Genomic DNA, 25392 nt, shown 5'->3' on the forward strand with positions numbered 1-25392 from the left:
TACTAATGCTTTCAATTTAGATATTACATTTAGATATGCTATGAAATCTTGTATGCGTCATTTGTGGAAAGAAACAAATAAAAGGTAACATTCATTAAATCCGATTCGCTCATCCTGCAATATATAATTATGTCATGTATATCCAAGTTCATTAATTACAACGACGGCTATACACAACTTTGTCACCACTTTCGTGTGATTTAATTGACCGCCTGTTCCAGTATTGCTTTTTTTTAAATTTACTGACATTGAGCCAAAAAGTTTCACTAGAATTTCGGACCTGCATCGCTGCTGATATTTATCTCTACGTTGCAGTTTAAGCAGAGTGATGTTTCATGACATGCTATCTAGTATATTATAAGTTAATGGCCTTAGTAACTTCATTTGGACATAATTATACATGCTTTAGATCAGACGTTTCGCTACAAAAAATGTAATTTACAATTGTTTTAGCTCGTGTACTACGCGAAAATCCATTTGTTGGGTGATTCAAAAACTGGAAAATGTGTGGTTATTATGTACTCATCAGACATATCAAATTATTTTCATATTTATCTTTCACATTTAAACAAAATCATAATCATATTCCAAAGGGATACAAAATATTTCGGTAATTCGGTTTTAATTTACGCCAGTACGTACGTTTTTATTTTTCGCCTGCTTTCTATACTACAATGAATTTCGCATTTTTGATTCACTAAATAGAGTGTGTTATATCTGGTAAAAAGTGTCGAGTAATCTGGAATAGAAGTGCCATTGTCATTGAGATGATCGGTAAAAGAAGTGTCCATGCAAATGTGGCATCCGACTCTTTAAACATTTGAATTTGCTCAAATACGTTAGTAGACTAAAATGTAAAACAGGTTGTAACATTCATGGACATATTGATCTTTTATTTGGAATAGTTGGCACGTTCTTGATTTATTTCCAAGTATTTTTTTTTTTTGAAATACGTACTGATAATCTAATTCATGATGATTATCGATGGAATTTTATCCTTTTTTTGTATAAAATCCTCCTTTTTTCCACGAATTTTTTTCTTCGCAATTTGAAGTACTACACCAATAATCGACCAAACAATGTTTCTTGTCTGAAAACCAAATGAACAGAACATAAATGCATAAAAACGGAAGAACTCGCCGCTCGCGCGCGGCTTTTGTTGTTCTCTGTTATCGAAGTGCCATCTGTTATCAAAGTATCCGCATACCCGGTGTAAATATTACTGTTACAAAACATTAAACACAGTGCTGCGTGAGATAAACAGTGCGAGATTTACGAGATAACAGACTACATGCATGCTCGTCTCATATTTCGAGGTCACAGTTTTTGTGGTAAACAACGCTTGTCTACGTTCGCAGAATTGCAATACAGAAAAAATATTAAGTCTCGCTCAACGAAAACGGGGCTTATGCGTGTGGGGTAGAGTACCGTCACAGTTTAACACGTGCGGTGAGCTCCATCTCTCAGAACCAGGCTCAATTTTGCTTTAAAATATTCGGTCTGAATCATAAACTTAAGAACAGTGGGATTTATGGCTACATCGAGAGGAATTGCATTTTTTTGTCAAAAGGTATAACTTGAGGCTGCAGGAGCACCCCACTGAACCTCCATGCAAAAATAGCGCATTTCCTTTTAAGTCTTGGCTGTATCCACACGCCATCTTTTAAACCGGGTAAAGTAGAAAGAAGGTTGGTCCTTTTTTACTGTATGCTCAGGCCTGTTCAAAGATTTGCAGTGTTAAATCGAGCCTTGTTCTGTGAAAACCGGGCTTAATGCAAGTGCGTGAAGTGTCGTCCCAGATTAGCTTGGCAGTCGGCACAGGCTAATACGGGACGACACTTTCCAGTTTTTATGGAATTGTTTGCTTACACAATTGTTCTTTTTTAAGAAAAACCTGTTTGGTTAAATGTCGCACAGGCTAATCAGGGACGACACATTACGGCACAGGCTAATCAGGGACGACACATTACGCTTAAGCATGAAGCCAAATTGTTTTCTCAAAACGATGCTTATAAAGGCTATATTCGAGGATAAATAGCACAGATTGGGAGACTAAGCCCTAGTTGAAGAGCATGCGGAATTTCAACTTAAAACTGTTAAACACTAAAATATCAGCCAATAAATTGTTAACTTTAATTGACGCGTATCCACTACTTGTTGTTGAGGATATTAAATATAACAACAAGAACGAAAACAAGAACAACAACTCTTCTGTATCAATCCCGCTTAGTTATCATGTTTCCCGCAGATGCCCGTGTTTCCAAGTTATTTGACACCGGAACAGGAAGAGGAGCTGCGTAGTGTCGCCAAAGCCATCGTCGCGCCCGGAAAGGGAATCCTGGCCGCCGATGAGTCGACAGGTGCGTGAAAGCTTTGTCTTTTGATGGCTGGACATCGCGTTGAATTAGTTTTGAAACATCTGACTATTAAATTCTAATGCTAAAGACACGTCTAACACTATACACATTTTAATTATGGGAGTGAGTTAGTTCTTTATGACTCATGTTATGCCTGCCGAAAATTCCTACCCACATAAGTCTGCGATGATCGTGGATTGATGATACTTATTTCGGTGTTTTGGTTTCAAAATTACACACCTTTCATATGGTCTTCCCTTTTATAGTTCAGGAACCATCGGGAAGCGGTTTGAAAGCATCGGGCTGGAGAACACGGAAGAAAACCGGCGGCGGTACCGGGAGCTGCTGTTCACCGCCGACGCCGTCGTGTCGGACAGCATCAGCGGTGTGATCTTGTACCACGAGACGCTGTACCAGAAAACAAAGGAAGGCGTTCCATTCGTAAAGGTACGTATAATTTCGTGATTTTACGTATCATATCATGAAGGTACGTATCGTGTCGTGAAGGTACGTATCAAGTCGTGAAGTTACATATCATGTCGTGAAAGTTCGTGACGGTACGTATCATGTAGTTAAGGTTTGTGAAGGTGCGTATCATGTCGTGAAGGTACGTATCACATCGTGAAGCTTTGTGAAGGTACGTATCATGTCGTGAAGGTACGTATCGCATCGTGAAGCTTTGTGAAGGTACGTATCATGTCGTGAAGGTACGTATCGCATCGTGAAGCTTTGTGAAGGTACGTATCATGTCGTGAAGGTACGTATCGCGTCGTAACAGTTGGTGTGCTTCCTAGCAGAATAAAAGGCTTGTCTTCATCTCAGCAGTTACCTACAAGTTTGAATGGTTATATTGAATGGCTAACATAAGACAGCTCAGGTCAAACACTGGATATATTTCACCGTAATTGTGGAATCAAACACAAGACGGGTTCGGTGCAACACGGGGAATTCATTGTTAACCAATTTGGACTAGTATATACTAAACTTGTAGCCGCCTCTTGGACCACCACTCTAAGTTTGAAAAGTTCGGGGGGGGGGGGGATATACTAGTTGCTGCCTCTCGGGCTTAGAATTCTTTGGTCATTGGCATAATTGTCCTCATATTTCCTTGTCAATATATGCCACCCATGAGCAATCAAACATAATCGTAATAAAATATAGTCCTCGGATCTTTTTTGTTGTAGGTGTTGACAGACAAGAACATTATCCCTGGGATTAAAGTGGACAAAGGCGTGGTCCCTCTGGCAGGAACTGATGGCGAGTCCACCACCCAAGGTAGGCTACACATCGAGCCTCGTTCTGGGAAATTTTGGCTAAATGCATGTGCGTAAAGTGTCGCCCCAGATTAGCCTGTGCAATGCGCACACGCTTATCAGGGGCGACTCTTTCCGCCTAAACTGGATTTTCGTTTAGAAAGAGACTTCCTGTAAACGAAAAAGTCCATAAAAGCGTAAAGTGTCGTCCCTGATTGGATCCCTGATCAGATTGTTCGGACTGCACAATTAAATGATATGCCGCCCATATTCGATGCATAGACAATACTTCATTTACATGATTTGCTACGCTTCACTTTAACATAGCTACACATCCCTCTTGTATAGGCCATATTACACTTTTGATAGCATACATTTGGCCCTAACAAAAGACGTCACATTGAAAGCTAGAAGTAAAGTTGTACTTATAATGTGGAATAAAATTATGCAAAAGATAATGCACGCAAGCTACCGAAATTAAATATGGTTCGCAATTGTCATGGTGATTATGATCTGTGTGCAATACGGGTTCCTGGAACGGTAGAAGTGTTTTGCTGTCGGCTATATTAAGAAAAAGTTACAGTGTAGAGTATGCATATAATGCGAATATAAAAATATTCATATTTGAGGCTAACTCTGGGAAAACAGGGCTTAATACATGTGCGTAGAGTGTCGTCCCAGATTAATCTGTGCAGTTCTCACAGGCAATGAAGTCCTTTCATAGAGAAAATCCAGCTAAGGTTAAAGTGTCGTAATTGATAAGCCTGTGCGTACTGAACAGTCTTATCTGGGAAGACACTTTACACACATTCATTAAAGCCGTTTTTCCCATGGCGAGGCTCACTTGTATTGCATTTATTTGGGATTTGAACGTTGCTATTAATGTTCAGGAAAACACTCATACAATGTTTCCCCGCTATTCCATGCACAGGTCTAGACGGTTTGGCAGAGCAGTGCGCCAAGTATAGGCAGGACGGTGCCCGTTTCGCCAAATGGCGCTGCGTTTTGAAGATCGGGGACCAGACGCCCTCGTATCTCGCCATGCTGGAGAACGCCAACGTGCTCGCACGCTATGCCAGCATCTGTCAACAGGTGGGCGTCACCGTATTCATTCTCTAGAGATTGTGTTCATATTAATATTTAAAAAATATTTTTTAATATTTAGTACAAATGTTTGTTGTATCAATTTTTTGTTTGGATCGATTTAATTTACCACGCCTTGGTTTACGAAGAAAGTTATTTGACAATAATCTCAGTCTGGATTGGTTGCTTATGGAGAACATTTTTAATTTTATTTCTCTGGAAAGGTTCACTACATTACACAGTTATTCGCGTCTATGCGTGACATAAATTGTTTATGGTTCGATGTGGATTTTTAAATGCTATTGTATGATAATTCCTTGATTACATTTAAGAACAACAGGCCTTATTTATTATTTACCGTATGTACATGTTTCATTTGATTTTTAGTTAAACTGCGTTGTCTTTCACAGAACGGTCTCGTGCCCATTGTGGAGCCGGAAGTACTTTGTGACGGCGAGCACGACCTGTTCACCGCACAGAAGGTCACCGAGCAGGTTTGCATCTCCCGTCTGGTTTTGGAACACTTGCGTTATATTTGAGCCGCGCTCTTGGAAAAGGGGGTTTATGCATGTGCATTAAGTTTCAACCCAGGTTAGCCTGTGCAGACCAGGCAGGCTAATCGAGACGACACGTTCCGCCGAAATTGGATTTTCGCTAAGAAAATACTTCATTTTAACAAAATTATCATAACAGCGCTAATTGTCGTACCTATTAGTCTGTTCGGACTTAACATGCTTATCTGTCACTTTACACGCTTGCATTAAACCTCGTTTTCCCCCCGAGCAATCCGCTTACAATAAACCTTAGATTTATGAATAGACATTGAACGTTTAGCCAATGTGTTATTTTGACTAAACCATATTGTTTTATTCTGCAACTATTGAACTATTTGATGATCTAAAGCATTGATTAGCAAATATATCTTCTAATTATTTTCAAACTAAACTAAGTTTAGTAGTTGTGTAATGAAAACTACCAAGTACTTAAGTAAAATTTTAAGTCGTATAATATTTACGGTAACCAATAAAGTAAAAATAAATAAATTAACCAATCTATGGATATAAAGAAAATCGGATAAACCAATATAAAGATGTGTACAATGTATATTATTTAACTACCACCAAATTATATTTTCTAATGCTGACGTTACCTTCGAACCTCGCTAAGTACAAAATGTAACTGTACTTTTCACAAAATACACAAATCCGAATTCCATACCCCACAGGTGCTCGCGTTTACATACAAAGCCCTTGCAGACCACCACGTGTTTCTGGAGGGGACTCTGCTCAAACCCAACATGGTGACATCTGGCCAAAGCTGCAGCCGGAAGTTCAGTCCCGATGAAAATGCGCGCGCAACTGTCCTCGCTCTCAGTCGAACAGTGCCGCCTGCCATGCCTGGTAAGTCAGAATAATGTCCAGATCGGCTATAATGTTTTTACTGAGTTCCTTTTAACAAGTTGATTTATTGTAGTTTAGTTGCGTTAAGACCAAAAAGCGTAGTGTTTGACGGAAAGAACACTATATTTTTCACAGTCATTCACGGTGTGAGATTGTACAGGAGCTAAACTTAGTCGGCGGATTATATTTCTTTTAAAGGGATCTTTTCACGCTTTGGTAAATTGACAAAATTGAAAAAAGTTGTTTCAGATTCGCAAATTTTCGTTTTAGTTATGATATTTGTGAGGAAACAGTAATACTGAACATTTACCATGGTCTAATATAGCCATTATATGCATCTTTTGACGATTTTAAAACCTAAAAATTATAAAGCGTTGCAACGCGAAACGATTGAATAATTTGGAGAGTTCTGTTTTTGTCGTTTAATTTTGTGAAACTACGAAGATTGCCTATATAAGGTATAAAATACGTTAAATATGTGTACTCGGCGGAATAGCTCAGTAGGCTAAAGCGTTTTTACTTCAGGACTCTGGCAGGACTCCAGGGGTCACTGGTTCGAAACCTGCTCCGGGCAATGTTCTTTTCCTTTTTTTAATTTTATTCTTGATTTTTTACTGAAGCTTTTACGATCCAATGTTTACATTTATCAATATAAAGCATTTAATGAATAAGTTAAAAAATGCCAAAATCTGTGAAAAGGCCCCTTTAAGGGAGTGGCCCCGAGTTGAAGCTCCCGATTAAATTACTATGTTTTCTTTCCATGTTTCGCTTATTACACTACTGAAACAAAGTTTGATTTAAAATATCAATCGTGTGCTTTTATTATTTATCTAGTGTTATACTTGCTTCAAATGTAACTATTGGTTAGAGATTGGATGTGATACGAACATTTTACCAAGATTTGCGTGTCGTATTTTATATAAATATATATAAGCCTTGCTGTTGGAAAACTTCACTTAATGCAAGTGCGTAATGTGTCCATCTAGATTCGCCTGCGTGGACTGTACATGCTTATCTTGTAGATCTATATCCGCATAGACTGTATTTTGTTTAAAAGAGACTTCCTTCAAACGAAAAGTCCTTAAATTGGAACGTGTTGTTCATGATTAGCCTGTGCGGACAGTAAGGGCTAATCTGGGACGGCACTTAACGCACATGCTGTAAGCCCAGTTTTCCCAGAGCGCAGCTCATATCAAATGTTCGCGTAGGCGTGGTGTTCCTGTCCGGGGGCCAGTCCGAGGAGGACTCCACCGTCAACCTGAATGCTATCAACACGTGCACGGTCGCCCCGAAGCCCTGGGCGCTCTCATTCTCCTTTGGACGTGCCCTACAGGCTAGCGTCCTCAAGGCATGGCGGGGGCAGGACGACAACAGGGAGGCGGCGCAGAGGCAGTTCCTGCTGAGAGCCAAGGTACAGGATATAGTCTGGCATCCATAATGTACATTTAATGTTTTTTCCCGACGGGGTGAGCGAAATGGGTAAAGTAAACACGAGACGAAAGCGATTACCATAAGGCAGGAATCTGTCAATCGAATGGTTTGAAGTCCGGATGTATTCGACTTTCATCGGATTGTAGACATCGAGATTATATGCTCCAGAGATTTGAAACAAATTTTCTTCCATTCGTTTATTACACGATGTTTGGCTTTAAAGTACGAAATTGGACTTTCATAAAGAATCAACCAGTAGGTCTCGCGACAGGAACATATTGATATGAAAAGGAGTTGATATGGCCAAAAGTTAACTTCTTATAGCTTAAATGCTTAGCATTTTTGTTAAAACTGATCAAACCTCAATGCGACTGTACATTTCGTGTACAATTAGTATTTACTCTTTTTTTATTCAGAAAATCTTCGATAATATTCAATAAACAATTGAGAACGATGACTGTGTGATCATAATTAAAGTCTTAACTGTATCTGAAATGAGGTTAATGCAATTTTATACATAGTGAAAGGCTAATTTATCTTTTTTTAACAAAATGCTGCAATTTTAATGTCATTGTGAATGGCACTGTGTGGTTAACATGTATTCTATGTCAGTTTGGTATACATGATTATTGTCACCCGCTGAAGGCGGAATGATCTAGTTGAATCGTTGGCCGTCCTTCCGACTGTCAAAAACTTTTGAGAACTATATCAGATTTCATCATGAAACGTCATGGGGGTCCACATGTCAATGAGAAGACGTGCCAGGAACAAGAACAATAACCGTACAATTTCTGAAAAAAGAGTTTTTGTCCGTTGTTGTTTGTGAATTATGTCCGTCTGTCACACACTTTTTCAGGTCTATATCTCAGAAACAGTATACGATGTTATCATAAAACTTCATTGGTGTAAATATATCAATTAGGAAAAGTGCCATGCACAGGAACCATAACTCTACTGTTTCTTAAGTAAGAGTAATTACTCTTAGTTGTTTTTGTATGATGTGCGTCTGGCACAAACTTTTCAGGGCAATATCTCAGAACGTATAATTTTTGAATTCATAAAAGAAAAAAATGCAATTTAATCCATTTATGCTTAACGTCTAGAAAAAGGCCTCGGCAAACAGCGTAGACCCAGATGACATATGAGACGCCTAAATATAGAAATAAATATACTAGACATCCCTAATTTGGAAATAATTGGTTCCAATTTAGAAGGATGGGAGAGTCCACTAGGCATAAATGGGTTAAGGCGTCTTCATGCGTTTCATGCAGAATCCACGTTCACGTCCGAATACGTATACAAGAATAAACATTTTAGAGGAAAACGTCAGTGTTCTTATTTGTCAAATCCGGTGGATAAGCATGCCATTTGTAATTGATTAAAAATATAAGCGTTATAATATTTGAATTCATAAAAGAAAAAAATGCAATTTAAAGCGTCTACATGCGTTTCATGCAGATTCCACTTTCACGTCAGAATATACGTATTCAAAGGTATACATTTAAGAAGACAACGTTTGTGTTTTTATTTGTCAAATCCGGTGGATAAGCATGGCATGTGTAATTGATTAAAAATATGTACAGAGTGAGTGTATGAACATACTAATGTCCAATTAATTAACCGATTGGTCATTTATGTTAATGTTAAGTGGAAGCGTCTTGTCTACATGTTCGCGTAAAAGGAAAAAATCTCTACAGATTTCCCATCATACAAAGCGCGTAGTACAGAAAAAGTACGGACAACTTATGGCCAACTCGCATCATAGTGACCTCCCAGTAAGCCCACGAACATTAAATTGCGCCGTCTGCTCTCGGCCTTGTGCCAAGCAACTTTTTAAAGGCTGACTGGTCGGGTACTATAATGCTAGGAATACAAAAGTCTGTAATATTTCATATATTGTTAGATCTAGTTGGATTTGTTTAATTTTTTTTAGAAATATTTTTTGTTTACATTTGTACCTATTTTTACTTTGATATTTGTAAATGTTTACGGGAACATGTATGAAACTAATACAAACTGGAAATTATAACGACTGTCGTCTGGACAAATCCGCTCTATCTAATAAGTTTAGTTTATCGTTGCCCTATTTTGTCTGAGGCAATAAATGAGTCGTTTTCTGAGAAAACTAGGCATAATGCATGTGCGTAAAGTGTCGTCCCAGATTAGCCTGTGCAATCCGACACTTTCTGCACATGCATTATGCCCAGTTTTCTCAGAACACGACTCAAATAATAATGTCGTTTGTTTTGTACCATTTCAGGCGAACGGTCTAGCAGCCATGGGACAATACTACGGGGAATTGGGAACAATGTCGGCGGGTGGAGAATCGCTGTTTGTGCCCAAACATCAGTACTAGATTTTATATGATATGAACTTGATAAAATAGAAAATTGATAGGATCGAAACTGGATATTTACTGTATATATTGTAACGATTTAACAGGGTTTACATTTGATTTTACAGAGACATGAAATATTTTACATTACAGGCCGTTGTGGGATTTACATTTGATTTTATGGATATTTAATAGGACATTGGCTTTATATTAAATAGCCGGTGATATGATTTTTACTTCATACAATAGAGACATTCCCAAATTTTCAATTTTTTTTAATTGATTAGTTTTATTTAATTTGTTTTTAAAACAAAGTTTATGTATTGTTGTTTCGCAAATCATTATTTGTATATATTTAAATTTTCTGTGTGTGGAAAATTGCGCTGTATTAACAAAACATTCTTTTGTAAAGAAGTTTTGAATCATGTTTTCACGCATGTTCTTATGAAGCAGGTTACAGAAACCAATCATATAAGTCAGGATTGTGTCAGTATCTCGATGTTGTTTTTTCATAATGATTAACCCAATCATCATTCGGAATGCATTTCTGAGGCTTCAATTATAATAATATAAAGTTATATTAAGACAATGCACCATTCTTAAGAAAACGTGGTTTTTACATGTCATGTAAACTACATTATTCACACATGATCCTCAATATTTGTAACTTTTCGGTTTGTGATAGACGAATGTAATCAGTTTTATGTTGCTCAAAATCGTTGTGTAAATATGTGATGTGTTTGGTTATATTATCACCTGGAAAAGTCTGTAGTTTTATGTTCACTTCAAATTTACATATGTAACAATGAAAGTTCAAATAGATGACATAACTTCTCGGACCCAATCACATACGTTAGTCTTCACATTTTTTTCATTATAGATAATAGTGTTTTCATAATAAGCAAACGAAATAAAGTAGCTCGAATTCCATGTCGAGTCTTTATTTGCTTCAAAGTTTTCTTGCAAACTAATGTAGAACAAAATTTTTAACCTATATTAAAATGTCTTTGGAAGTTGATTGGGATGATATTTTGTTGTACACTATTGATATGTTAAAATAAATGATCATCAAAACGAAAGACTATGTTCAACATATTTACAAAAACACCTGTATGACAATGTTCTCGATATACATTTACAAATGAAATAACATTCTACATAGTAATCAAAGATTAAATACAAAACTTATGTGTAAACACTATGATTTGAAATTTGTTCAAACTAATGGAACAAAAAATTAAATTTTCTATGTTTGTTCTGAATAAGCGGGGCAAAGTTTAAGCTTTCTTTTCTCAACTATGTGGCAATTGGTATCCGGACAATCGCTCCCTCGGACAAGCGTACATACAATTTTGTTTAGAGTCCAACGCTGAATAAAGCAGTTTATAAACAAACAATGTACATATCACACAAATAATAACAGATAAAAATACAATTACACGAGGTATACCTTACAGTTGTACACACTATCAAAATTTATCGGTACATTGATTTTACAATACAATTTCCAAATACAAAAATAATTAAATATCACACTAAACACAACACGATGCATGACTGATGAATCCATCTAATGAATGCATTAATGTCGACAAATCCTTCTTAAAAATTATCTTATTCAACGTTGTAACAGTTGCCACAGTTTGAACCGATTCGGAAGATTTGCATACAATATAGTTGAGCCTTGTTCTGAGAAAACTGGGCTTAATGCATCTGCGTAAAGTGTCGTCCCAGATTAGCACAGGCTAATCAGGGACGACACTTTCCGCTTTTATGGTATTTTAGTTTCAAGGAAGTCCCTGTTACCGAAAATCAAGTTTAGGCGGAAAGTGTCGTCTCATATCTTCCATTCAATTGTGCAATTTTCCATTGCAAGTGTCATGTACTTCTCTAGTCTAAGTCTTGTTTCGACTAGTTCAGCCTCGTTGAGCTCAAACTGTGCTTAATGCATAACGTAAAGTGTCGACCCAGATTAGACTGTGCAGTCCGCACAGGCTTATCAGGGACGACACTGTCCGCATAAACTGCGTTTTGATTTAGGAGGGACTATCTTTAAACGAAAACTTACAGACAATTGAAAAGTGTTGTACAAGAGAGGCCTGTGCGGATTTCACCGTGAAAAACTAGACCTTCAACATGTAAAATAAAACAAACCTCACATATTTAGCAATTAACAGCACAGCACAATATGCAAAATAATATCCTGCTTAGTCAATTTTATGGATCGACCATTATTGTATTGAACATTACACACGCGAAATAGTTCTACATAAAATAATGAATTGAAACTGTTTAAAACATATTTAATCAATGAGCAAAACATACACTAGGAGACTTTTCTAACGGAACACCTTTCAATCTTGAATTTCTCAGTTATTAGTTAAGATTTTGATTTAACAGTTTTCTTACGATCATATGACTACATTCCGAGCAAGCTCACGATAAAATTACTCCAGTCATTCTAGCCTTAAAATGACCAAAGGTAGAAAAATTGCAAAAGAATTGATTTGTTTGTTTTTAAGTATTTTAATATATGGGGAATATTATATTATTTATCTTTGGCGGAAAGTGCTCAAATTTGTTAAGAAACAACCAGAAACGACCAGAAGTTCATCTTTCTCATTCAGCATGGTATGTTATATTAACTAAATAGTCCATTTTAGGAATTTTGTCATGTATTATACTAAGTAAAATGATAATTTAAAAATATAATTATACTGCTAGTCAGTGATATTTGGATTGGGTCTGTTCACAAGTGGTTATTAACAGTTTGCCACTCATGCCACCCAGCACGTACTTTATTATACTGAAATATGCTATTATATAATGAACATATATTACACGACCAAACAGGACGCGGAAAATGAAACCAACACTGATTCAAAATGCTCGGCGGCTGTATTGGAAGCAACACAAATCATTATTTAACGTTGTTTTACTTCTGTTACAGTTGTATGTATTGAAATTATATTAAGAATATATTTATTCAATCAATTAATTTAGCATTTTTGTTGAAGGACAAGGTACAATGGATGATCAGGCGAAAAGCAAAAGAAAAGGGGTGTATTAATCAGATATTAGGCGAGAAAATCAGACAAAGAAAGTATGGGATATCAAGAAAACGAAGAATGTCCTTGGCTCAGAGTTATGCAACATGCTTCCGTTCATACTTGCATACACAGGTTGTAATACGACTTCTATGATATATGGTATCAGCAAAGAAGCCGTACTGAAGCTTTTCAGAACCAGTCCCAAATTCAGACAGATCATTGAGATATTTTATGTCGAAGAACCAGACGTCAACGAGATAACAACTCGTAGTGAAGAGGAAATGATTCTTCTCAACAACGGTGATCCTTTAGAATGGCTCGATATCCTGAGATTCCGGAAGTTTACCCAGAACGTTTGCACAAGTAAAAGATCCGTCCAAGTGGATACATTACCACCGACCACGGCTGCCTTTCGGTTTCACTCACTGCGCACATACCTACAGACACAGATATGGCGAGGAAACAACACACTGGATGCAGTAGATTGGGGCTGGGAGATATCCGACAACAAATTAATGCAAGGAAGGACACATCTGCCTGCTCTTGAACCTCTACTCAAAGTCATACGCTGTAATTGCCAACAAAATTGTGACTCAACACGATGTACGTGTAGGAAACATGGACTTGATTGTTCACAAGGCTGTGGGAACTGTCGAGGAATGATCAATGGTGATCATGACATTTGTGTCTGAAACCTGAACGTATTATATGTACGACCTGTATAAAGAGATAAACAATAGTAAAAGGATTCAATGCATTTATGATAAAATTTGAAAGCATTCAGGTACTTCAGTAATTGTATACATCATTTATTGGCATGTTTTCGTAATAAATAGCATTCGCATTGATGCAATATGTATATAAGAACAGAAGTATAGATTTAAATAATTATATTTAGTCGTAAGAAAGCAGTATGTTTTATGTGCGCATATATATTTATTGTCTAAAATTAGACAATGCCAGATTTTCCAATGAGTTTCTTTGATTGTGGATGTTTATTTTCTATAATACGTATCAAAATAGAGTATCTGTGAAAAATGGATTTTCGACACAAATGACAAAACTATATGTTATGTTACAGTCCTATCGTATTTTTTGACGAAACAATTTCTTTACACTATTATTAATTTCATATACATGTAGATGCTATTGTAAGTGATGTTATTCATAAATATGTATCAAGTTCTCTCGTGATTGATAGAACTGAAGCCAAAATTTTAATTTTTTTAAGAGAGAAACATTGCTCGCTTTAAATTTTTAAAATGTATTCAAACCAATTATTACAATACTATATCATATGTTTTTGCGACCCTATATATCGTTTTACTCTTACATGTTATTCTTATATAGAGATAAAAATAATCTTAAATGACATCAAATCAGTATATGCTCTCTAATTCCATATTGAACACATTGAAAATATAGGCTTGGCAAAAATATGGGTTTCGCCAATATGTGTACAGTTAGTTTAATATGTATTTCATATAAAATGGGTGAAGTATAGATTGTCTTCACATTATAATAACCATGAATATATTAAAAGGAATTTAAGTTAAATAATTAGTTTCTTATTTTTACTTAAATGAGATATCCGTGGGCTGCATAAATGTTTCTGGTTGTAATAAATGATCTTCTTAGGAGAATGATCGTGAGAATACAATGGACACTGTTGGAAAGAAGTGGGTGGGGTAAATAGACCCAAAACATACGATAAATATGATCAAAATAAAAAAAAGTCGACTTAAGGATCATCACCAGCATCTTGATATATGTGTATGTCGTGTATGCTTTAAAACAACGAAAACTAATGCTCACTGGCCGGATGCATTTTAAATATGCAATTTTTGTATATTTCCACTGGTTTCAGCTGAAGTTCAAGGCATGTTGTTTCTTTACAAATCTGAGCACTTTCCGCCAAAGATAAACTAGAAATGGCGCGGCAGAGGCCGACGCGTATCCCCACGCCGAATGTTTGACCTAGGTGTGCCCCAGGGTTGGTAATGGGGCCATGCATAGCTGAGATTGACCGTATTGTCATAAGAGAAGTTCATCATCAATTAGAAGTGAATTGGTGTAGAAATGAAGAAGTTATAGTAAAAGGCAATTTTGGGTGGGTGTGACATATGTGGGCAGGGCGCCCCAGGGTTGGTAATTGTGCCATGCATAGTTGAGATTGACCGTATTGTCATAAGAGAGGTTCAGTATCAATTTGAAGTGAATCGGTGTAGAAATGAAGAAATTATAGTAAAAGGCAATTTTGGGTGGGTGTGGTCTATGTGGGCGGGGCGCCCCAGGGTTGGTAATGGGGCCATGCATAGTTGAGATTGACTGTATTGTCATAAGAGAAGTTCAATATCAATTTGAAGTGAATCGGTGTAGAAATGAAGAAATTATAGTAAAGGCAATTTTGGGTGGGTGTGGTCTATGTGGGCGGGGCCCCAGGGTTGGTTATGGGGCCATGCATAGTTGAGATTGACCCTAATGTCATAAGAGAAGTTCAGTATCAATTTGAAGTGAATCCGTGTAGAAATGAAAAAATTATAGTAAATGGAATTTTTTGGTGGGTGTGGCCTATGTGGGCGGGCGCCCCAGGGTTGGGATTGGGGCCATGCATAGTTGAGATTGACCCTAATGTCATAACAAAAGTTCAGTATCAATTTGAAGTGAATCCGTGTAGAAATGAAAAAATTATAGTAAATGGAAATTTTTGGTGGGTGTGGCCTATGTGGGCGGGGCGCCCCAGGGTTGGGAATGGGGCCATGCATGGTTGAGATTGACCGTATTGTCATAGGTGAGGTCCAGTATCAATTTGAAGTGAATCGGTGTAGAAATAAAGAAGTAAATGTAAAATAACCTAAAAAAATGAGTGATAATTTCTGACGCGGCCCCACCCCAACCCCTATAACTTTTGACCCAGGGGTCAGATCAAAATTCCAAATAGTGCAGGGTCGCACATATGCTCATAGCTACCATGTGTGTAAATTTCAAGGTTCTAGTGCTTTTAGTGTAGGAGGAGATAGTGGCCAGGACGGACGGACAGACGGACGGACGGACGGACGGACGGACGGACGGACGGCGGAGATCACCACAATATCCCCACCTTTTTTTCAAAAAGCGTGGGGATAATAATTTTAAACCTTTTCATGAGATTCCCCATATATTAAAATACTTAAAAACAAACAAATCATTTTTTTGCATTTTTTTTCTACCTTTGGCCATTTTAAGTTCTTGAATGACTGGAGTAAACAGAACAGAAAAATATATGTAGCCTCTAAACCTTAAATTTCATTGGCATATCTTTCATGAAAAATCATTAGACAATAACTAAACTTGATATATACTTTATGATTTATCTTTTGTTTAACAAATAACGAGTGAAATATGTTGGTTGACGGATAATAATAATGGAATAACGTACCGTTAAACATTCATGTATATGGTAGTCTGTGTCACATAGAATTACCCTATAAGATCGTGCACCGATTTTGATGACGTCACAGCAAGGCCCTGGGATGTGTTTATAATGGCCGATATATGTTTTTGTGAATATGTGTTTATTTGTATTAAATATGTGTTGTTTTAGATGAATTTCGTGAATGAACTGTATTGAAAATAATGGTTTAAACAAAACTGGTCTTCATAAAAACGAAATATGAACTGTGATAACTGTATTCAGAGGTCTAGATAAAGTGCATTTACTAATGGAAAATAGCTAAATAAAATTCTATTCACAATGGGGGCATACAAGGCTGTCACCCCTTCTAATGACAGTTGTTTTGTGACAAAATCCCAAGTTGACGCAGTGAGAACCTTTATCGCAATAGGCCGGACACGATCTTAACGTATGGTCTCGTGTCATCATTTCGGGGTAAAAATTTCCGCATATACAGCATACTTTAATCGTATTGTAATGCAAAGTACAGAGAGCAAAATACAAATTCAAGACGGGCCTCCAAGGGAAACTACTCTTACAACATTTTACGATCAAAACATTGACACACAAAACCGTCTGGTGAAGGAAATGTGCAGATTTTTAACATTGTTTAGGCTATTTCTTTGGAACGAGGTCAAAAAAACGGACAATTTATATCATATTTATTGTGTTTTTTTCTCATGATTGTTGTCTTATCGGCTGTGGATATTCTCGCGTTACAAAAGTGAACAGTTTTCGGGCACGTGCGTTCGAAAGTTGCTTAGAAGTTTACGTCATAAAAAAGTACACGATCATATAGAGCTGCACAAAGTTATATGAATAGAGGATAGTGTATATTTAAAGATAAGACTAAACCATTTTGAATTAAATCATGCGCATTATTGTTTGCATTTAAATGTTAAGAGGGCGATTGTTGAACTTCTATTTACTTGGTAAGTTTAGGAATAGCATTACGTATGATAATTGAGTATATTAGTTGCGCGTTTCCTCATCAAAACAATTGTAATCATTTCTAATTCATCGACGCGTTATATCTCTGACCCATATCGATTTATTTTCGTAAACGTTTTAACAACATTCCTACAAAACATAATTCAAACTATGCGTAACTTACTACTGCTTTAACATTTCAGAGTAGCATGGTAATCACAAATGTAGATGGCGATGATATAAGTCAATAATTAATGTATGAACGTCAGATAACATATCAAATAAAACGCTGTTTCAACATACATGACTTTTTGTGTTTTACTAAAACACCTTGTTTTAAGGGGATCCGTTTACTCTTGGTAAAGTAATACAGCAACATACCAATCAAATACAGTAGTTACAACACTATAAATACAACATCATAACGATCAAATACTTATAACAGTGTAAATACAACATCATAGCGATCAAATACTTATAACAGTGTAAATACAACAACATAGCGATCAAATACTTATAACAATTTAAATACAACAACATAGCGAACAAATACTTATAAACGTGTAAATACAAGGTAAGTCTGTGTTTTATATATTGATTGAAATGATGTAAGAGAAACAAAACAAAAATTCCATGAAAACAAGTTTCTTAAAGTGCAAGTTTACCAAAAGACAGTAATCAGTGTATAAATAGTAATAACGCAATTTGCTTCACGTTTAAACAACACAATTTGCTAATATATCGAACTGAAAATATAGTGATTGTATATTACTGTTCTGCGAATCAAAACTGGATGCATTTTTCACAAATATGGCAACACTGTGTTAAGTGAAATGCCGGGCTACAACACAGACATATTGAATACATATGACCCAAAACTAAAATACTAGATCTAGGTATTGAATAGAAGGGTGTTCTTAAAAATAATATATGGATACATTAATTTACATAATATATAACAAACGCCAAATAATTAAAGCTCATCATTTAACAGATTTATCACGACACAATAACGTGAATACCTTGTCATAACAAACAAACATTAAAAATATAAGAAATAAAAATACGCAGCCAAATAACATGGCACTTCTATGGCTTCGAATTTGTTCTTGATAAACCAAAATATAAATTGCAAAATGTGTGCGTATGGAGGGATAAAGGGATAAACGATGTTTCAACGCACACATAGTAACAGTAAAGTTATGGTATCACAAGTTGGCAAGATCATCCTAAGAAATCCAATGTGGCGCTCAACACCGTCCCTGTCTTCACAACCCGCGCCTCAACCTTCAGCTCGGTGTTACCGTAGATCATCTTTACGACCACCTCCTTTTCATTTGCCGTTTTGCCATCAGGTAGATTCACAAGAATCTTCCCCTTGAATGAGCAGCCACTGTCATCGGTGTAACGTGGATTCTTATTTGGGCTTGCGAAAATCTTTATAGACATTTTTGTTTGGTCGCCTGTTAAAGGAAAATATTGCTTTTCTTCAAAGGTCTTTCCAGCTTGCACCTCGGTATCCGCTTCGATATGTTTGTCGAAATAATCTGCGCATCGTGCAATTCCATCTATCATCTTCAGCTTTGAACGTGGATGACGACTTGCGTCAAAGTGCGGCCATATTTCAATGCCATACGTTAATGGTGTAACTCTGGCCACAATGGCATCTGGCTTGTGACCAAATATCACAGCTCCTTTCAAAACCGCTAAACCCGCGTCTTCAGGAATGACCAGTTGTTTGGACGGGAAATTCTTCTTCAAAGCGTTCTGAAGCATTTTTGATTCTGAGAACCCGCCGACCATCAGAATCATGTTTGCCCCTTGAACTTCCGGTCTTTTGAATATGTCAGTCAGATGGTTGACAATGTGATCAATGGTCTTCTGAAAAAGAGCTTGGATTTGTGCTGGTTTGACTCTCATCTTGTCACCAGTAAACGTTACGTTGTCTTTCAGATTTTGTTTTAACAGCAAACTCATCCTACAAAATAAAATGCATCGTCAATGAAAGTGGCAATGATAATATTAACATCACCGACAAGCTCATTTCATTATATACATTTATGTTCGTAATGAGAAATTATGGAGAAGTTATACAAATTATAAAATTGTCAACGTTTCATAACTTAAAGATTCAGTTAAAACCTATTTAATTTAGCTCGATTGCACCGAAAGCCGAAGGCTTATTGAAACTTTCTCGAGTCCGTTTAATGGGTATAAACATGATATGGTGTCTTAGGGGGAAATCTAAAGAACGCTTCCACACATGTGGTTAAACCCGTGACATCCAGGTCGCATTTCGGAGACCATATCCACTACGCAACGACGTTTCATTTATCGTCTATATTGCTTTAGTAACCAAGCGTTTAACGACGTTTTCAGCATTTCATTATAATAAGTCTCTATAACATGATACCATGCAGCTTAACATACCGGAAGTCGGTTCCGTGCACAGTTCTGAAGGTCTCGTGTATGGCGAGCGGCATCCGGAACATCGTCTTGGCGTCCGGGTCGTCCTTGGGCTCCATCGTCTTCTTCTTGATCTCGAACTCTCTCATCAGTTGCAGGAAGTCTTCTTTGTGCTGGCTGTTGGATTGCGTAGAAAGGATTTTAGAAATGATATGATTCAAATACCCTCAACAAATCCTCATAATAATGTGTTCTGGGCAGAGAAGTGCAATTTAATTGAAGTGGGACGTTGATGAATTTTAATCAATAAATTTTGATCGAACGTCTTCGGAATAAGACGTGATTAAAAAAAATATAGTGATTTGAGAAAATACATAATGTCCAACATATCACACGTATTTTGCCATGTTGTTACTTGTTACTAGAAATGCTGTCGAAACACGAAATCAATGTTAACCTTCTTTTCCCACTTTGTAGTGCTTTGATGTACTTACTTCTTACAGCAAATAATATAACAAAATATTCGTACGTTTTGAATATTTGCATCACTTCCGGTCCCGTGACCTCCTCCAGGAAACTGACGAAGGCCTTGTCGACGGTTGTGCCACCCCAGGGGCCTCCATTTGCCTTGTACACTTCCTTTACTGTTCCGTCTGGCAGCGTCTCATGAACAGTGATGTCGATAGTGCCACCTAGAACATAAACGGACGGAAAAGGTTGATTTCATTTGGAAGAGGAAATTTATAATTTACCTTACGGGGATTTTTCCCTCCCTACTCTTATTCCGAAGGAGAATTTATCAGTAACAAGTTAAGTAATTTGAAAAAATAATGAGAATGGCCAAAGAAAAGCCTTCCAAGGAAAATCGTGAGACGGTTAACTGATCGCCCTGATAAATGACTGAAATACTGTTGGAAACAGCGATACTACCATACATACAAACACACCAGATAAGGTGCTATGAACGGCGGTCAATAGTGATTTGGAGGTGTTTTGTAGGTAGCGGGTTTGTTAAAAACAAGACCAAATCACGGTTTTTAAATTCTAATTCACAATAGTACGGTTGGTTTTATGTATAACCTATAACATATAACATATATAAACCTCCAGCGTCCAGCACGAGATAGCGTTTCCCAGGTGCGAAGGATTCAATTGACGCTTTGCCAGCCGAGTCGACCACCTTCTCCATGGGCAGGTAGCGGCAATACAGGGCGGCAGCTTCCGGCTCCAGAGCCAGCGACAGATTCTCTGTCGCGATACCCGCCTGTAAGAGAAGTGATACGATACAGTAATGATACGTTATTCTTCTTTTTTCTCAGAAAATTATTTAACATACTTATAAAGTCCAGATGTGTATGGGAATAACTTTTCTTAGCCGTTACATATTCTTACTAAATTAGACAATATTACTTTTCGGGTGAAATTTCACTTATGACAGTTTATCTGAAACATTTATTGCTACAGTTGGTATTTTAATATCATTTTTTAACATTCGTTACAATATGACTCTGTCTGTACATATGATATTAGTTCATAGGCATTCGTACCTCAACGGCGGCCTCTCTCATGAACTGTTTGGCGGAGTCATCCCAGATGGCGGGCACGGTAAGCACCCAGTGCATCTCACGGAACTTCAGGCTTTTCCCAGGCACAGACTGCAAGTTAACAAGGTGGTCCTTCAGGTAACGGATGCAGGCAGAGAACACCTTGTGTGCAGGCATCTTGAGACCCTTGTCGTCGGTAAGCATGGTTGAGCGTGTGAGGTTCTCAAAACATAGAGTAGGAAATCGTGTGATTCAACAGTTTATAAACCGTTGTAGCTAAATTACAAACGGTGGGGTAACTTGCTCAAAATGCTTGGTTTTTATAAATGTTCACGAGACCAATAATGACCAATCAAATAACACTCCACGTTAAAATATTCTTAGGATGAAGTCTTTTAAGCAACAATAATTTGAGCGGGTAACGGGGAAAATGACGAAAACAAACGGATAATGGGTAATACATTTATTTTACATGTAGATTTCGACACGGTCAACAATTAGACGTCTCATCAATCGAGCATTATTACGAACACGAAAATATACCATCCGTATCTCCACCATCGGTCATGAAGATTAATATCGTAATCGAGTTAAAGTGGATTCGGTCCATAAAAAGTAACATTTTCTTCTTTCATAAAGACATCGGAAACGGTTCGAATATATTAGGAGACCGCATTAAGGTACATACATTGGATACTAACTCATCATTTCATTTTGTTTTGCCCTTTTCATGTTTTCAAGGCATTTAATTTGATAAATACATATGTTATGTTCAATAAATCATTCAGTATTCACCTTATTTTCGTACAGAAGCATTTTGAAGTTCTTGAAGTAGAACCAACGTATGTGTTGCTCGTCCATTGCAAGCGTCAGATACTTCTCCTCAGCATCATAACCGAAGCTGTCAAACTTTCCTTCCTGAGAGAAGAGGACACACGAAGGGGTCTTCATGGAGACGAGCGTAGCTGAGCCGCCCTGGGACTCCCATTTGTTGGTGAGGATTTTGAGAGGGTTTTCCAGGAAATCCGTGCGAAACGAGAATGCGTAGCCAGAGTAGGTGGTACCGAAGTCTATTGCAGCCACTTGGAGCCTGTCCTTGGTGGCTTGCAAAGATACTGGAAGAGCGCTGGCCATCTTAATGTACACAACGTTCTGTAAATAAGTTGGAAACAATAGTCTAATTGATGTTATAACATTAGCTTCTTATCAAATGTAATTCCATTTACATGCACCATATTGGTGTAATCCATTCTATTTTACGTCGCGTGCGTCAAAAACATTAGAATTTTTGTTGTGATTGTTGTTCTTAACGTCCCATTTTGTGAGGTCTAATTCGTTCCTCGAATTAGGTCCTCATTTTGTTTCTTTTACTCTGATGCTCCTAATCGAATGCCATACTTTTGCAAAGCTTGATTATACGACTTTACTACCCTGAAAGTTACGGGTAGCTTTCCTATTATATTGCATCATTTTTGTAAATGAAGTGATGCTTGAATATTCAATAATGCTGTTATACATAAAAAGAAAAAGAAATCCGTAACGAAATTAAGAAATATAATCTGCTTTCTTATAAGGTATTAATCCGACTTTATAAATATTACAAATATGACATAATCATGTTGTGTATGTAACTTGTTTAAAGTTCAAAATAAATTCTAACAATTGTCCTAGTCACATATAAAACTTTGAAAAAATAAATATAAATGCGTTAAGATTTTCAGTATATGTTTCTTAAGTTTTACTTTCGATTTCAACATACTGTACCTTCGATTTGGCCTACTATACTCAATAGTCATTTTTCAGAGTAGCCTGTACGCAAGGAACAAACGTCTTGCTAACAGACTGTACTTATTTAGCTTTCCTATCATTTTCCGACATTTTTTTAATGAATCATGGTTGAATAGATACAATTGTGATATATCTGAAGAGTTTATGAAAATATTTTAGTTGAGAAAATAGGACATACAATCTACTTCCTCATCTCCTATTAATCCGACTTCATATATATTAAAACAAGACTAACACATTAAATATACGAACTATTTATATTTACTTTGGTAATTATTTAGAGTTCAACACACATTTTAACACCTACCTTAGCCACAAATCGATATCAACATTAAAACAATATATTTAAATACGTTTAGATATGCTGTATATTTTTAAGATGTACTTTCGATTTCAATAAACCGTACTTTCGATTTAGCCTAGTATAAACAATAATCAGTTGTCAGGTTATACACAAGTAACCTACAACGAAATAATCTAGTGTTCAATATACGGCCGCGCTATCGATATTTCATTTTTCCAAACAAGGACATATTTTAAAGCGGAATTTGTTTAAATATCTACATATACAAATCTTGATTCTAATTCCCGTTTTGATTTTAAAAGGCATTTTATTTTTGCTTAAATTACGCAACGAAATAAAAAATACAAGCAGCGTTAAAAGTTATATTTCAACTAAATTTATTAACAATTAAATATACAGCAACATAACACAAGTTTAATTAGTCAAATGTTGATTTTAGCGAACTAATCTAGAATATCATTATTCAAATAAAACATGTCTCGATAGGGGCTAACCCAATTTACTCTCTATATACAAATATATTAATTACTAGTTGAGTAATCGTTATAAAGTATAGCTTCGGAAAACGAAATAAATCTGTGTCGAATCGCATTTTTGTTAGAAGTTAATCGTCGATATATTTAACTATATCCGTGTAATAGATAGAGTCATGTCAAGTTACTGTAAGATATTGCGCCCATAAATCCAAGCAGTTGGGTTGCAATCGAATTCAAACATTTATCGAACTCCAAGAACATGTGTCATCTTTTTGTGTGGAACAAAATCTACAGTTCAACATGTACAAGCACATATTATAGATGATTGTTTTGTATTTACATACTTGGTGATAAGATGATTAACTTTAACTTTATGTAAATAAATATGTAAATAGATATGTATACACAGTTAAACAGTTAAACTAACCAGAAGAAGGTTCGAATACTAATGTAGCCCGATCAAACTACATACCAAGTAGCATTGAACTAGTAAAACAGCATTTTTGTAGCGAAGTTATTGTAAGCAAAAGCGTTTGAACTCTATGGGGATACCAGAATGTCCATACATTTTTCGTTCGTTTCGAGCGGCTTAAATTTAATTAGAAACAAGGCGAATGTAACACTTCATTGAATTAATATACGGTAACATTATTAATAAAAGTCGGCATTAAATTTCGTGATTTAATTCAATTACTTCTTTGTGGATTTCTGCTTTTGAAAATAAAATTAAATTAATGTCTCACAAATAATATGTTTTTACAATATCCGACAGGATTGGGCTTTAAACAATTATATCAACCGGACGTTTCAATCTACATAAGTAATCTTATACAACCGATATTTTTAATTTTTATTAAATGCACTGTTGTCAAACATGATCACTGGCAAAATAATCGTAAATTTTTTAGACAACATTTTAAGGAGCATATTTTGAGGGAAACCCTCTAGCATCAAGAAGTATTATCGTATTAATAGCCAAATCACAATGGATCTACTTCCGGGTTTTGGACCATTCAGTCAGCTATTATGAATGTACCCGAGATTGTATAATCCTTACGCGGCGTTTCAATGACATGTTTGACAAAGATTGAGAAATTTTGATATTTTTTGCCAACAGCTGTTGGAAAGACACCGTCCATACCATTTTCACCAAGAAGACCACATTTGGTCTAATATACATGTGTAATTATATCACGGCAGTTTGAAAGGAACACATATTTAAGAGGCAGGACGTATGGAAGGAAGGACTTAGAATGTTTGATTTACGACTATTCGGTTTAGTTATTTTAAATGCACCGTGGATCGGTCAGTTATTTTATTATTATTATTATTATTATTAATGTTATTATTATTATTATTATTATTATTATTATTATTATTATATTATTATTATTATAATTATTATTATTATTATTATTATTATTATTATTATTATAATTATTATTATTATTATTATTATTATTATTATTATTATTATTATTATACTCTTAAATGATAATTTACGTCGAATATAACACGCATTTAATACAAGTATAAATGTTACATATATTAAATAATATTAGTGTGCAAATTGTGAACAGCTTAAATAATTGTCAGAATTTT

At 36.2% G+C, this 25392-nt stretch overlaps 2 protein-coding genes and 1 long non-coding RNA gene across 7 annotated transcripts in view; 2 read left to right on the forward strand and 1 right to left on the reverse strand.

Annotated features, from left to right (window-relative positions):
- Positions 1-25392, forward strand: part of LOC127852176 (uncharacterized) — a 173818-nt gene that overhangs the window by 28235 nt on the left and 120191 nt on the right. The window lies entirely within an intron of this gene.
- The window catches only part of LOC127852125 (fructose-bisphosphate aldolase-like), a 124477-nt gene that overhangs the window by 5017 nt on the left and 94068 nt on the right, over positions 1-25392 (forward strand). Inside the window, exons 2-9 of one of the 2 annotated variants that reach the window (XM_052385951.1) lie at positions 2249-2360; positions 2629-2804; positions 3542-3632; positions 4542-4702; positions 5104-5187; positions 5919-6093; positions 7302-7504; positions 9785-10938. In XM_052385951.1, coding sequence (XP_052241911.1) covers positions 2249-2360; positions 2629-2804; positions 3542-3632; positions 4542-4702; positions 5104-5187; positions 5919-6093; positions 7302-7504; positions 9785-9880 — 1098 coding nt within the window. In that variant the 3' untranslated portion in view covers positions 9881-10938. Of the gene's footprint in view, positions 1-2248; positions 2361-2628; positions 2805-3541; positions 3633-4541; positions 4703-5103; positions 5188-5918; positions 6094-7301; positions 7505-9784; positions 10939-25392 lie in introns of those variants that run through there. The other variant, XM_052385960.1, reaches the window with a different exon arrangement.
- Positions 16793-23994, reverse strand: LOC127852017 (heat shock 70 kDa protein 12A-like). Of its 4 annotated transcripts, none has more exons than XM_052385944.1 (7): positions 23976-23994; positions 22018-22374; positions 21226-21444; positions 20783-20942; positions 20208-20370; positions 19703-19855; positions 16793-19250 (listed from the first exon to the last, which is right to left on the reverse strand). In XM_052385944.1, the coding sequence occupies exons 2-7, from the start codon at positions 22354-22356 to the stop codon at positions 18497-18499; spliced, it is 1788 nt and encodes a 595-aa protein (XP_052241904.1). In that variant the 5' UTR covers positions 22357-22374; positions 23976-23994; the 3' UTR covers positions 16793-18496. The 4 variants fall into 4 exon arrangements, with proteins under 4 accessions (XP_052241904.1, XP_052241902.1, XP_052241901.1 ...); XM_052385942.1 differs by lacking the exon at positions 23976-23994 and adding an exon at positions 23318-23449; XM_052385941.1 differs by lacking the exon at positions 23976-23994 and adding an exon at positions 23304-23415.

The sequence above is a fragment of the Dreissena polymorpha genome, chromosome 1, assembly GCF_020536995.1.
Source record: "Dreissena polymorpha isolate Duluth1 chromosome 1, UMN_Dpol_1.0, whole genome shotgun sequence".
Classification (NCBI taxonomy): domain Eukaryota; kingdom Metazoa; phylum Mollusca; class Bivalvia; order Myida; family Dreissenidae; genus Dreissena; species Dreissena polymorpha.